This window comes from Ovis canadensis, chromosome 24 (genome assembly GCF_042477335.2).
Source record: "Ovis canadensis isolate MfBH-ARS-UI-01 breed Bighorn chromosome 24, ARS-UI_OviCan_v2, whole genome shotgun sequence".
Lineage (NCBI taxonomy): Eukaryota > Metazoa > Chordata > Mammalia > Artiodactyla > Bovidae > Ovis > Ovis canadensis.
In genome coordinates, this window is record NC_091268.1 from 35233168 (window position 1) to 35247247 (window position 14080).

General features: G+C 51.6%; 1 protein-coding gene across 3 annotated transcripts in view; it reads left to right on the forward strand.

The window, feature by feature from the left end:
- Positions 1–14080, forward strand: part of POLR3E (RNA polymerase III subunit E) — a 31479-nt gene that overhangs the window by 5760 nt on the left and 11639 nt on the right. For 2 of the 3 annotated variants that reach the window (XR_011252877.1, XM_069571454.1), the window contains exons 2-13: positions 268–341; positions 1422–1472; positions 4765–4842; positions 5560–5675; positions 6102–6184; positions 9252–9359; positions 9688–9737; positions 10029–10148; positions 11261–11346; positions 11614–11658; positions 11752–11843; positions 12692–12812. Coding sequence is in view for 2 of the 3 variants with exons in the window: in XM_069571454.1 (XP_069427555.1) it covers positions 306–341; positions 1422–1472; positions 4765–4842; positions 5560–5675; positions 6102–6184; positions 9252–9359; positions 9688–9737; positions 10029–10148; positions 11261–11346; positions 11614–11658; positions 11752–11843; positions 12692–12812 (986 nt within the window). In the remaining variant the exon portion in view is untranslated. The remainder of the gene's footprint in view (positions 1–267; positions 342–1421; positions 1473–4764; positions 4843–5559; positions 5676–6101; positions 6185–9251; positions 9360–9687; positions 9738–10028; positions 10149–11260; positions 11347–11613; positions 11659–11751; positions 11844–12691; positions 12813–14080) is intronic. The other variant, XM_069571455.1, reaches the window with a different exon arrangement.

Below are 14080 nucleotides of genomic sequence, written 5' to 3' on the forward strand. Positions count from 1 at the left end.
TCGGGTCCACCTGTTTGTACCCACTGCTTCGTGGTTTCTGCCTGCTTTTTTTTTGGTTGTTGTTGTTGTTACTTTTTATTGTTTTGATTGATGGGGTATATAATCAAAAATGATGTGGGCTGTCCACTTTGGATTCCATGAGAGATATAGGAATAAGATCTGTTTCTGATTGCCTCAGGCGTCTTCCTCCCGGAGCAGGACTGGTTACAGAATGGGTGTCCAGGTGTGTTGGTTGAATGACTGACAGGCCTTTTGCTCTCCTTGCAGATCAAGTCCAAGGACCACGTGGCTGGCTCCCCCCTAGTATGGCCAATGAAGAGGATGACCCAGTCGTACAGGAGGTAACTGCCAGGGCGGGGTCCCTTGCATCCTTCCTCAGGCCAGCCAAGGACCTGTTGGCTTCTTCTCTACCTGGGGCCCTCTTCCACGTACCTGCCTGGCTGACCTCCTCACTTCCTTTAGGTGTCTGATCCAGCATCACCTTGTCAGAGAGGATTCCCTGACCAGCCTGCTTCACGTGACGTTCCCGTGCACGCCCTCCCTAGCCCTTTACTTTGGCCATGCCTTGCCTTTGGGCACAGCACCTCTCAGCCCCTACACATAAGTCTTCTTCTGCTAGAGTGTAAGCCTCTTCAGGGCAGGGATTTTGTTCTGTTTACCACTGTGTCTGCAAAGCCAAGTTCAGTGCCTGGCAACTAATACTCAGCGACTGTTGAATGCATGGGCTTACCCAGATTCGGTCCTTTAGCAGATGTTTGCTGAATCCATTATGTGCTGGGGGCTATGACAGCAGTGAGCCAGGCAGTGCTCCCTCCCGTGGGAAGCTTAGGGTCTATAAGACTGGTAAGGAAGGGGTGGTTCCAGAGTCGGCCCAGACTGAGACACATCCTAGAGCCACTGGGCCTTTGCACATGCTGTTTCCTCCACATGTGCGTCCCCGTGCCTGATGAGCCTTCTCTCATCCTTAAGGCCTGGAGGTGGGAGAGGCCATGGTTCATAGGAAGAGCTAGGAAGCAGGAAGGGAAACTAGGTGCGGCAGGGGCAGTGAGGGTTGAAAAGAAAGTAGGGCTAGCCAGACCACCATAAGACAGGCCCACCCAGGACAGGAGGTGGAGGGCATAGGGAGGAGGCCCTCCCCTGCCCCTTCCTCATCAGAAGAGCATTTCATTGGTCCCTCTAGCATGCATCTGATCTGGGCACCCTCAGGGAATACATTCTTATTGGGGTATAGTGACCTGGGTGGAGGACATACCCAGGTTGGAGATGTGGTTCCTTTTGTTTTTAGCATCAGTTGAGCTATTTCTTCTTCCCCCAGACTGCCTCAGGTCCACTAGCCCTGAAATCTGAGGAGCAAGCATGTGCCCGGGCAGGTTGGGCATTGAGTTCTGCCTCCCGGTTAAGTCTTTTTCTCTTGTTCCCAGATCGACGTGTACTTGGCCAAAAGTCTGGCAGAGAAGCTCTATCTGTTTCAGGTAATTATGAAACATAAAGGTAAGAGGGGAGACACAGTAAGTGACAGACAAGGAACAATGTGAAACCTCCAGTTGCTTAGAATTCTTGGCACAGAGGGTGTGCTAAGACAGTTTCTTTGGTTTCATGGATGGGCCAGTAGTAGTCTCTAATTTCAAAGATGGGAAAACCAAGACAGCCCTAGGAGAACAGTGTATTGGATGAAGCTTGGGCCCTGGGGACAGCCTGCTTGGTTGTGAGTCCTTGGGCAAGTTCCTTAAAAAAAATGTCTGTGCCTCAGTTTCTTCAATTGTATGGTGGTGATAAATAATACCTGCCTGATAGGGTCCTCATGGGAATCAAGTGTGTCCTTATTAAAGTGCTTAGACTGCTGCCTGGTACAACATTAGCACCACGAATGATGGCTGCCGCTGTAGTTGAGACTCCAGGGCCGCATCAGCCAACCCCTCCCCTCTTTACTGGGCTGGTAGTTTTTTATTTGCTTGTGCCAGGTCTTAGTTGGGGAATGGGGATCTAGTTCCCAGACCAGGAATCGAACCCTGGGCCCCCTGTACTGGAAATGTAGAGTCTTAACCACTGGACCACCAGGGAAGTCCCTGGGCCAATAGTTTAATCCTGGTCACTCCTCCTTGTAACCCTAGACTGTCTGCAGGAATCATTCAGGGCACTTGACATATGTTAACTCATCTCATCCCACAGTAGCCTGTAGTGGTTATTATTACTGTAATTTAATAACAGCTTTCCTGAGATCTGATTCACACCCATGCAGTTCCCCCATTTGAGTGTAAATGCAGTGAATTTTAGTCTGTTCACAGAGTTGTACCACCACACCAGTCTATTTTAGGAAGTGTTTGTTGTCCCATCCTCCCAGTCCTAGGCAACCATTAACCTATTTTCTGTCTATAGATTTGCCTTTTCTGGACATTTCATATAGATGGAGTCATGTAATATGTGGCCTTTGTGCCTGGCTCCTTTGTTTAGCAAGATATTTTCAAGATTCTCTCTTGTTATAATGTGTATGAGTACCTCATTTCTTTTTATGGATGAACATCCTCCATTGTATGGACATGTATACCACATTTTATCTCTCCATGCATCAGCTGATGAGTATCTGGGTTGTCGTGTTTTGGCTATCATGCATAATGCTGCTATGAACATTCCTGTCCCAGGTGTTTGAATAGAGAGGTTTTCATTTGTCTTGAAATTGCTGGGACCTGTGGAAGCTATGTTTAATATTTTGAGGAAATTTATATTCCCAGCAATAAGATTATTAAGTATTGGGTTGGTCAAAAAATTCATTTGGGTTTTCCCCATTAGGTCTATGAAAAAACCCAAACGAACTTTTTGGCCAACCCAGTATTTTCATCCGCGTGTTGCATGTAAGAAAAAGGCGCAGGGAGGCTAGGAACTCGCACAGGGGGCCTGGGACAGGGCGGCAGCTCCCCCCTGGCACGTGCCGGTGTGCTGGGAAGAGACCTGGGGTTGGGCCCATGGGGCTGGAGGCTGTTATTCGGGGCCTTCTGTTCTTGCTTCCTCGACTGAGTGCAGAGCGATGGACCCGGTGGTAACAGTTCATGGTGCGCCAGCCCCGTGCTGGGCCTTGGCTTCATTTGCCTCATTCCCTGTTCCTAGCCGTCCTGGGAGGCACGGAGCTTGCCTGAGCACACGAGGAGCAAGTGGCAGACTGAGGAGTCTGATTCCGGATCCGCTCCCTTCCCCACCACTCTTCCCAGCAGTCAGGAGGTCACAGGGCTGCCCTGGATTTTCACAGACCATGGGCCCTCCCGGGCTGTCTTGGGCGAGTCTGTCCCAGCTCCAGGCCCAGTCCAGACCAGTTGTGCTGCGGGCTGCTCCTGGACCTGAGTTCCAGCCCAGGAAGCAGGGAGGAGTCACTCTATTGCTGTTTAAGAGAGCTTTTAGGGAACAGCCATCTCCCTGGGCTAGAATATAACTAACTGATCTCAGATGGCCTCCGAAGGAGCGTTTACTTTACGCAGTGCCACGCCTCTGCCAGGCTCCTTCTGGAGGCTGTTGTGCTTCTCACAGTGTTGGCCACAGTCTTTTGAGAGTGAGTCCAAACCGTGACTCATCCATCCCCCGAGTGGTGTACGTATAGCACGGGAGGAAGAAAGGAAAGGTGGGTCTGTGAGGAAGGAGTTACCACGGCCTTCTTTGTTCAGGGCAAAAGAAGCGATTTGAGAGCAGTACACTCGTGTGATGCAAAATAACTTCCTGTGTGCTGACACGGGGGCCCAGAGAGGCCTCTCTGAGCAGGTCAGTTGGCAGACCAGCTCCCTTCCAACTTTATGGAAAAGCCCACACATCAGCCTGCAGCCTGTAAAGAATCTGCCTGTAACACAGGAGACCCGGGTTCGATTCCAGAGTTAGGAAGATCCCCTGGTGAAGGAAATGGCAACCTGCTCCAGTATTCTTGCCTGGAGAATCCCATGACAGGAGCCTAGCAGGCTACTGTCCACGGGGTCGTTGGACATGAGTTAGCGACTAACTCACCACCGCCGCCGCCCATCAGCAGAAGGAGAGAGAATGGGATAGTGATTCCTGTAGATCTGTTGACTGGGAGAAAAGCACAATCTAACAGTTGAATGAGAATTATATTTGGTTTAGCAGATGTACTGAAGAGGAAAGCCCAGAGATAGCCTCTCAGCCCTGCAGGACTATTTTGAAGAGATAAGGGAGGAGAGGGTAGATAGGAGTTTTTGCAAATGAACAGCTTCTCTGTGTGGGGGAAGTGGGAACAGCCTGCGCTCTTTGAGATTGCTCCTTTGTTATGCGCCTTAACTGTCAGGTCCCCTGTTTTTTCCTTCCTGAATGCCCTTAGGGTGCCCTGTAGGTGGAGTGGCTGCAGGGGCAGAGGGTTTGAAGGCCACAGCATCCTTTGTGGCAGTTGCTTCTGCAGCGAGCAGTTTTTGTTTTCCCTTTTTGCTTCCTGTGGTCTCATTTTACTTGACCTTCTCCACCTGGGTGGCCTGTAAATGAGCAGTTAAGACTGTGGACCCTTTCTCTTGACTCCCATGGCATTATGCTGGGTTCCTAGGGGCCATAGGCCATGCGTGCTGGGGCCTGTTGGGGTTCCTAATGCCTGGGCGTGTCCCTCGGATGTGTGAAAGTGGCTCATTGGAAGGAGGCTAGCTGGAGCCAGTGAGACGGGATTCGGGAGACCAGCGGGGGCCTCCAATCTGGGGCGGGAGTGGAGAGTAGCTATTGATTCTTGGCCAGCGCCTCTAGAGCCCAGCTCTGGGCAGGGTAGACTGACGGCTCCGTTCCCTTCCCCAGTACCCAGTGCGTCCAGCCTCGATGACGTATGATGACATTCCGCACCTCTCAGCCAAGATCAAGCCCAAGCAGCAGAAGGTGGGATTGGCCTCCTGGGCGGAGGTGGAGGGACGGGAGAGGTGATAGAGTGGGAGCTGAAAGAAGCCCAGAGGAGTGATTGGAGAGTAAAGAAGAAAACCAGCAACTTGCAGGGCCTTGAGAGCTGCAGAAGGAAACTTCCAGAAAGAAAGGAGGTGGGCAGCTCCAGAGAGGCCAGGCAGGAGGAAGGCCTGAGTTGAATTAGAACACGGGATGGGGTGGACTCAAGGTCACAGGACAGGGCCAGTGTGAAGAGGGCCCGGTATGGGGAATCTCAAGACTCTCAGCGCTGGGGTGACAGGGGCCAGGAGACCGGCCTGTCCTCAGGCAGCTACAGCTCTAAGCCTTGTTGTCATGTAAAAAGCTACACCAGCATTGCCAATTCTGCTGACATTTGAAAGGAATTTGGAAATAAGAAAAAGAGAAAAGCTCTTGATTTTTAAATGTGGGTACCTAATGTAGACTTTGGGGAGTGGAATGTGGCGGCAAGCAAAACTACATGAACCCCTTCCAAAAAAAGCACTCAGGCCCTACTCTTGGAATTTGGGTCTGTAGCCTTTGTGTGGACTGAAGTCCAGGGGCCTTCGAGGAGGGATGGTGTCAGTCCTGCTTCTGGCAGAGACTGAGGTTAGGAGATGGTTGTGGTGGGGTTGGGGGATCCCCTGAGCGCTGTGCCTCGGGGTCCCCATAGCTGGTGGGGGTGCTTGGTGCCTCCAGGTGGAGCTTGAGATGGCCATCGACACGCTGAATCCCAACTATTGCCGCAGCAAAGGGGAGCAGATTGCGCTGAATGTGGACGGGGCCTGCGCTGACGAGACCAACACGTATTCCTCGTGAGTGCCCTGGGCCCTAAGGGTGCCAAGCTTCGCTTTCTTCAAATATGAGCCTTCCATGGCCCTCAGCGACACCGAGGCCCTGTGCCCCACAGCTGGGCTCCCCACCAGCGGCTCATCTCTACATGACTCGGCCTGGCACGGGCTCGTCCCCAGGGAAATAGTCTTCCCTCCTGAGATGGCTCCTCTGACCAAGTTCTAACTGGGCCGAGAGGAAAGCTGGCCCCTTGATGGGAGAGGGAGCTCCCATCCACTGTGTGTCTCTTGGGCCACAGTTGAGTTTCCTCATCCCAGCGCCCCTCCTGCGGCACGTGCGGCCTTGGTCTCTGGCTGTTGGAGTTCAGGTGTCGGGGTGGAGGGGGCTGTGCCTCCAGGCCCGGGCCTGAGCTTCCTTCCGCTTGACCCTCGTTCTCCCTGTGCTTCCAGGAAGCTGATGGACAAGCAGACGTTCTGCTCTTCCCAGACCACCAGTAACACGTCCCGTTATGCTGCTGCGCTCTACAGGCAAGGTACCCACTCTGGGCTGCCGCGAGGGCTGAGAGGGTGGGAGGGAAGCAGGATGAGGGCTGGGGCCAGGAGAGGACACCCTGAAGGCTTCATCAGAAGGGTTGTTGCTGAGCCGTGAAAGACGCCGGGATTCTTGGCCTCTGGAGGAGAGGAATTCAATCCGGGGTCAGTGACAGGCTTGACTGCTCAGAGCTTTTGTGTAAAAAAATTTTATTAAAGTATAAAAGGGAGAGAAAGCTTCTGACATAGACATCAGAAGGGGGCAGAAAGAGTGTACCCCTGCTAGTCTTTGGCTGGATGGTATATAGCTGCTAAGCTGCTGCTAAGTCGCTTCAGTCGTGTCCGACTCTGTGCGACCCCATAGACGGCAGCTCACCAGGCTCTCCCGTCCCTGAGATTCTCCAGGCAAGAACACTGGAGTGGGTTGCCATTGCCTTCTCTTATATAGCTACAGGCTGCTAGTTAGAGAAAGGGAATGTCTCAAAACTCAGAGACTGGCACCAAGCCCCTCACCCACAACATGCATTTTGAGATAACATGGGCACAAGGTAAGTCATCCCGGGCCATAAAACATTGACATGAATCTTGAAGAAAGATAGGTTTCCAAGTAAATACGTAGGTTCGTTAACATAGATTGGCAGAACAATGTATGAGTAACCCTTACCCGTTCTGAGCCTTAATGTGGACCATCTTGAATAAAGACAGAATCTAGGGTAAATACATAGTTCATTAACATGGCTTAAGAAAAACATTTCCTTAAGAAAAACGCGTTGGTTAGCTCAAGGTTTGAGAAGAGTTCAGGTGAAACCAGGTGTCATTATGGCAACACAGAATTTTAAGAGAAACCTCCTTTTAAATCTGTATAGAGAAGGGAAAAAACCCTTACACTTGAAGTTTATTTCCTCCTGCCGCTTAAGAGAGAGAGAAAAAACATCCGACGCTTGCAGCCTGTTTCCTCCGTCTGGAGACCCCTGGCCTTCCTGCCTATTGCCCTCTCACCCACGGAGGCCAGGCTGTCAAGAGACTGGGGTTTCCCACCTCCAAGGACTTTTACAGATACTGCCAAACCTGAAGGGGTGGGGCTCTGAGGTCATCATCCTCCTGGGACACAGACATACACACAGCATGACCTTTGAGGCGGGAGTAGAGTTTTGTCTTAAATATAAGGTATTTATGACCCAACAGTTCCATTCCTAGAAAACATCTATGCAAGAGAAATGAAACATCACCACACAAAAACTTGTACATAGGTGTTCACAGAAGCATTATCCATGATAGAGAAAAGTGGAAATGATCCACATGTCCATCAGCTGATGCATGGATTACAAAATATGGTATAGCCATACATGTGAATATTATTTAACCATAATAAGGAAAGAAGTACTGCTATGTGCGCCAACATGCGTGAGCCTTGAAAACATTAAGCTAAATGAAAGAAGCCAGGCACAAAGGACCACAGGTTACATGATTCCATGGCGTATGAAATGTTCAGGACAGGCAAACCCATGGAGACAGAAAGTGTCGGTAGATTATTGGTTCCCAGGGGCTGGGAGGAGAGTGGAATGGGAACATGGTTTCTTTTTGGGGTGATGAAATGGTCTAAAGTTGATTGTGGTATTGGATGCATTGCTTTGTGAATATGTTAAAATACATTGAATTGTATGCTTGAAATGGGTGAATTATATGTTATGTGAATCATCTCAGTAAAGCTGTTAAAAAGTACAGGCTTACTATAAGTATTTAGAGTTTATAAAGCAATAAAGAAATTTGAACACTTAGGTGATAAAGTGGGGTAGAATAAAAGTAATATCAAATAGCTATACTCTTCTGATTTGAACTCATATCTCAAGGATATAATTCTTTAAAGCCACATTCCTTTTTTTTTTTTTTTTTTTTTAATTTATTTGGCTGTGCTGGGTCTTAGTTGTATGCAGTATGTGGGAGCTAGTTCCCCTACTAGGGATCGAACCCAGCACCCCCGCCTTGGGAACATGGAGTCTTAACCACTGGGATGCCAGGGAAGTCTTTAAAGCCACGTTCCTTCCTCTCCCTAGTCACGTGTTTACTCCTCATCTCGAGTACTCTGCTCCCTCTGGGGTTGCAGAGAACCTCCATAGAGCCTCGTGTCTGTCTGATTTCATTCAAGCCTACATTGACTTGATTGAAACTGATTATCTTTGCACTGCCTCCCAGTGCACAGGTCTGAGGCCCAAGGAAAAGTTAGGATCTGTGTCAGAGGCATGTAGGCACTCTTCTACCCGGCTCCGCCAGGCCTCTCTCCAGCCCGCTTGTAGGAGCCAGTTGTTTTTTTTCCTTTTGTTTTTTATTTGTGAGCTGCGCTGGGTCTTTGTTGCTGCTCGGGCTTTTCCCTACTTGTAGCACACGGCCTTCTCATTACAGTAGCTTCTTTAGAGCTCGGGCTCTAGAGCGCAGACTCAGTAGTCGTGTCTCATGGGCTTAGCTGCTCCGCGGCATGTGGGATCTTCCCAGACCAGGGAGCAAACCTGTTACCTCCGCATTGGCAGGTGGAACTTGATCGACTATGCCACCAGAGTCCCTGCACTAACCAGCTTCCTAATAGGATGGGTGGGACTTGACAGGGAGATAGGTTGGAGGATGTGGGGTTAGGGAGGCAGTGAGGTTGCTGTGGCAGAGGCCTGGGTGGGGGCCAGGGAGAGTGGGGCGTGTTTGCTGAGTCACCACTGGGGCCAGAACAAGCAGTTTGCAGGGAGGGGAGTGGGGGCCGGGGTCGAGAGGCCCTTGAATGTTGGTGGAGGAGGGTTTGCAGGTAAGCCTTAAGAAAGCAACTTTGAGCAAGAGTCTGGGTTCATGTCTTGATCTGGTTTATGTGCTTGTTGTGTCCAGCACAGCCAGATTGGGTTGCGAATGGCTGTCAGCTTGATGATCCCAAGGCTCTAGGACTGGGGGCTAGAGCAGAGGCGGGAGGCAGTTGGGCAGTGAGCTGAGGCCTTTCAGGGAATCTGGGGCCCCTGGTGACTCCCGTGAGCCAAGCTGGGTGGGTCAGCCTCAGCTCCTAGCGTCAGGTCCAAGCCCTTCTTCCTCTGCCAGGTGAGCTCCACCTGACACCTTTACATGGCATCCTGCAGCTGCGGCCCAGCTTCTCCTACCTGGATAAGGCAGACGCCAAGCACCGTGAGAGGGAGGCAGCCAATGAGGGTGAGCTCGGGAGCCCCAGCCCTGAATCTCTCTGTACATGTTGGCGGGCGAGGTCGATTGTGGGAAAAGTACTAAAGGGCTGGATTACAGGATCCTTAGCAGCATCCCCGGCCTCTACCCTCTGATGCCGGTAGCACCCGCCCCCACGATTTTGACCACCAGAAATGTCTCTGAATTTCCAAGAGTCTCCTGGGGAAATTGAAAACCACTGACTTAGGCAGCTACCTCTGTCTAGGAGGAGAATTCAGACACTACTGCTTGAGACCTGCCTGGTGGGTGGGGTGGAGAGCCTCTGCAGAAGCTGCGAGCAGGGCCTTTTCTTTTGCAGCGGGAGACTCTTCCCAGGACGAGGCAGAGGAAGATGTGAAGCAGATCACGGTGAGCCCAGGCCCCGAGAACGCACCGGGAGGCCGCAGAGCCAGCTTTGTACTCAGCTGTCTGGAGGCAGCAAGGGTGGGCGGGTCTGCGTAGAGCATGGGCTCTGGGGGTGAAACAGAAAGAGTCCATGTCTTAGAACCTTCTTGCTGGACTACCTGGAGGGCTAATCTGCCGGGCGTGAGGTGTCTGGGAGTGGGAAATGCCCCAGATGCTAGGTTCTCTGGCCTCCGGGTGGGCCCTAGACGACAGCCTGGAAAGGCCCCAGGCCTGAGGTCCTGGCCCCCACCCCAGGTGCGGTTCTCCCGGCCTGAGTCGGAGCAGGCCCGCCAGCGCCGCGTGCAGTCCTACGAGTTCCTGCAGAAGAAGCATGCCGAGGAGCCCTGGGTCCACCTGCACTACTATGGCCTGAGGGTGAGCTGGGGTCCCTGGGCGGCGCGGACACTGGCCTCGGTGGGCTCCTGGGAGAGAAGCCCCAGTGCCCGGAAGTGTCACCTGTGGCCTCGTTGTCTCACATCCCCTTTCTTTCAGATTGAGTTTTAGCCACTTGGTAGTGCTACAAGGAGAGAGGTTAGGTTCTGGGGGCAATTTGTCCTGTGTTCCTGCTTTCCTGCCTGTGTGCGCCCCCCCGGGGAGTGAGTTGACCGTGTCACTGGCGGCGGTGGTGGCCCCTGGGCTCTTGCTGAGTGTGAGCATCTTGTTGGGCTCAGTGAGGCTGGTGTTTGGTTACGTACTTTTATGCATCGTGGGCCCTGAATGAAGGCCAGACGCCCCATCAGGTGCTCCGTGGAGAAGCAGCCATCTGTCCCATGGCTGAGTTCGCTGTGCACCTCACCCGCCAAGGGTGATTTTTACTGTACTTGACTTAGAGCCCAGTCTTTGGAACTATATTGAGTAATGGAAGCAGTCGAATATTAGCTCACAAAGACACCATAGGCTCCGTCTCCCCAACATTTTTGTAGAGGTGGAGCAACTTATGATTATTCTGGAACCTTCCTGAAAGAGATTTTTGTGTTGACAGAGCCTTAGACTTGGGGTCAGTCAGACTTCCAAAAGCTCTCCTGTTTCCTAGTGTATAACCCTCTGCAAGTTACTTAATCTCTGAGCCTCAGTTTCCTTATCTATAAAATGGGAATAATAATAACGGTACCTAACTTCACGTTATTTTGGGGATGGGATGAGTTGGGGTATGTGTGCAGCCATAGAACAGAGCCTGGCGCGTGCATAGTAGGTGCTCAGTGAACGCTAGCTGTTGTTACCATTGCTGTCTGTGTTTCTCTGTCAGCACATAGAGGCACAGATGCGCTGGGACTGTGCAGTCATAAAGGCAGGAAGGGATGTGGTTGAGGCCACATGCAGAGGCCTTGAGTGCTCTGCTCAGGAAGTTGGGGTGATCCTGTGGCCAGCCTTGGAGCTGGACAGTGGGTGACTGGAGCAGAAGGTGATACAAGGCTGAGAACCAGATTGCAGGGGGAGGCCTGGAATGTTGGCTGAGGTTCCTCTGACTCCCTGTTCCTCCCCCACAGGACAGTCGCTCTGAGCACGAACGCCAGTACCTGCTGTGCCAGGGCTTCAGCGGGGTTGAGAACACGGAGCTGGTCAAGTCCCCCAGGTGAGATGAGCCAGGCTGGGGCCGTGGAGGGCTGCTGAGCCTGACACTGGCCCTGGGAGCATCCCTCTCTCATGGGTCCTGCCTTGAGACTGTGGCCCCTTCTGTAACACGGTGGGGAGATGTGGAGGGGTCCATCATCCTCTGGAGAGGGCCAGAAGTGGGTGCTGGGCTTTGGGGCGGGGAGCGGCTTGGATACAACTGGTTGGTGGCCGGGGTGGGGCAAGGATAGAGCCCTGCAAGCTGCTGACCCATTCTCTCCCCCGACAGTGAGTACCTCATGATGCTGATGCCCCCCAGCCAGGAGGAGGAGAAGTGAGTAGAGGGGCCGAACGCCTTTCCGCACTGCCCCTTCCCACCCGCTAACCTGCCCCTGGCCTCCTAACCCTTGGTGTTGGTTTTCAATAGAGACAAACCCGTGGCCCCCAGCAATGTCCTGTCCATGGCCCAACTGCGCACCCTGCCCCTGGCTGATCAGATCAAGATCCTGATGAAAAACGGTGAGTGGGCAGCCCTGCCCTGGGGGTCCCCAGCCTTGCCACCTCCTGGGGAAGTGGAGTTGGGACAGACTTAAGGAGCGAGGCCCAAGGTCTTTGGAAAGTGCACTGAAGCTGGTGACAGTCCATGTTAGAGGGGCTGTAGGTCCCTGTGAGCCTGGGCAGGCCACTGGCCTTCCTGGGATGTGTTGTTTATTTATGAAAAGGAACTAAGGTAGCTACGGGGCTGAGGTGAAGATTCAGAGGTGAGGCTTGTTAAAGGATTGTGCAGAGCCTCGCGTGTGAGCATGAGCTGTGTTCATTTTCACAGTGAAGTGTGTCCCTTGCACCACTTTGTGGTCCCTCCCCAGGCTCCCCACAGTGACGACTCTGAGGCCAGAACTGTCAGAGTGGACATGAGCCTCGAACCTCAGAGCTGAGTCCCAGGCTGCGGGGCTGCGGGGCTGGAGTGGAGAGGGGAGCTCCCTGGGGTCCAGAGGCTGCTGGCCTTGCTCCAGAACACATGGGCCTCCCCTGGCCCTGCCACTGCTCACCAGGGCTGGGGGCTCAGTTGGGGGTGGGGAGGTGGGGAGAGCAAAGCACAGTGACCAAGTGCATGAATTTTGGAGCCAAACAGCCTGGGTTCAAGTCCTGGCTCTGCCACTTACTGGCCAAGTGATCATGGGTGAATTCTGAAGCTTCTTGGGCTGGGTCTTCTCATGAGGCACTCCTCCAGGGCTCAGTGAGAGGCGGGGGCCTGCCCCGAGTGAGAAACAGTGACTGCAGCCGTTACGTTACCACTGTCCTGCTGGACTTGCTGCATGAGCCCCGGGCCCTCTTGGCTTGTCTGATGTCTCCTGTGTCCTCCTCAGTGAAGGTCATGCCTTTTGCCAACTTGATGAGCCTCCTGGGCCCCTCTGTCGACTCTGTGGCTGTTCTGCGTGGCATCCAGAAGGTGGCGATGTTGGTCCAAGGAAACTGGGTGGTGAAGAGGTAAGTTCTAGTCCCTTAGTTGGGAGCGATTAACCCAGTTAAATTGAATGTAAGTACTAATTGACCGACTGACAAAAACTCAGTTTAAGTTTTGGGCTTAAATCTACCTTAGTGCTTTCTGTTTGTCCTGTTGGCATGTTATATTCATTTTTCCCTTCTTTTCTTGTTACTGTTTTCACCAGTAACTGGGAAGTTACCTTTCTCGACTCTTTCAGAGATTACCCTACAGATTTCTCAGTTTAATATTAGTTGCTACTTTTTCGGAGAAGGCAATGGCACCCCACTCCAGTACTCTTGCCTGGAAAATCCCATGGATGGAGGAGCCTGGAAGGCTGCAGTCCATGGGGTCGCTAAGAGTCGGGCACGACTGAGCGACTTCACTTTAACTTTTCACTTTCATGCATTGGAGAAGGAAATGGCAACCCACTCCAGTGTTCTTGCCTGGAGAATCCCAGGGACAGAGGAGCCTGGTGGGCTGCTGTCTGTGGGGTCGCACAGAGTCGGGCACGACTAAAGCGACTTAGCAGCAGTAGCAGCTACTTTTTACCCTCATCCATGATGATTCAACAACCTTTAGGTTTTGGTCTTCCTCTCAACTCATTTGTCATTGTATTTGTATATTTTAATTCTCTATTTTAAACCCTGTAAAATGTTATCCAGTTAATATTCTTTTTTTAAAATTAATTTATTTATTTTGCTCATCATTTCTTTCTGTATCTCTGAGTTCCTAAACATGATGATTTCCTTCTGTGAAATTGAGCATCTGCAGGTCATAAATTTGTTTCCTCTTTGTCTAGAAATGTCTATTTCACCTTTGTTCTTAAAGCTTATTTTGGTTTTTAATTTTATTCAAGTAGGGCTGATTTACAATGTTAGGGATATTTTTTATTGAGTATAGAATTTTAATTTGGTTATTTTCCTTCCACACTCTGATAGAATTTCATTGTATTCTGATCTCCATTGATTTTATTGTTAATCCACTGTATGTTCCGCTGTCTGTGTTTCTTTGTTTCTCTCTGGCTGCGTTCAAGATTTTTTTCTTGTTTTGGTTTTGGTTTTACACAGCTCGTCAAGATGGGCCTCAGTGGGAATTTCTTATGTGTCCTGTCGGGCTGCATAGGTCCTGGATTTGTGGCTCGCTGCCTTTTAGTAGTTTCTCTTCCGTGATTGCTTCTCCAGACTCTGCCTCCTCCCTAGACTGTCAGTTTCTAGGCGGCAGGGACTGTCTTGACTCCCTTTTCCCCTGGTACCGGGTATAATGCCTGGTA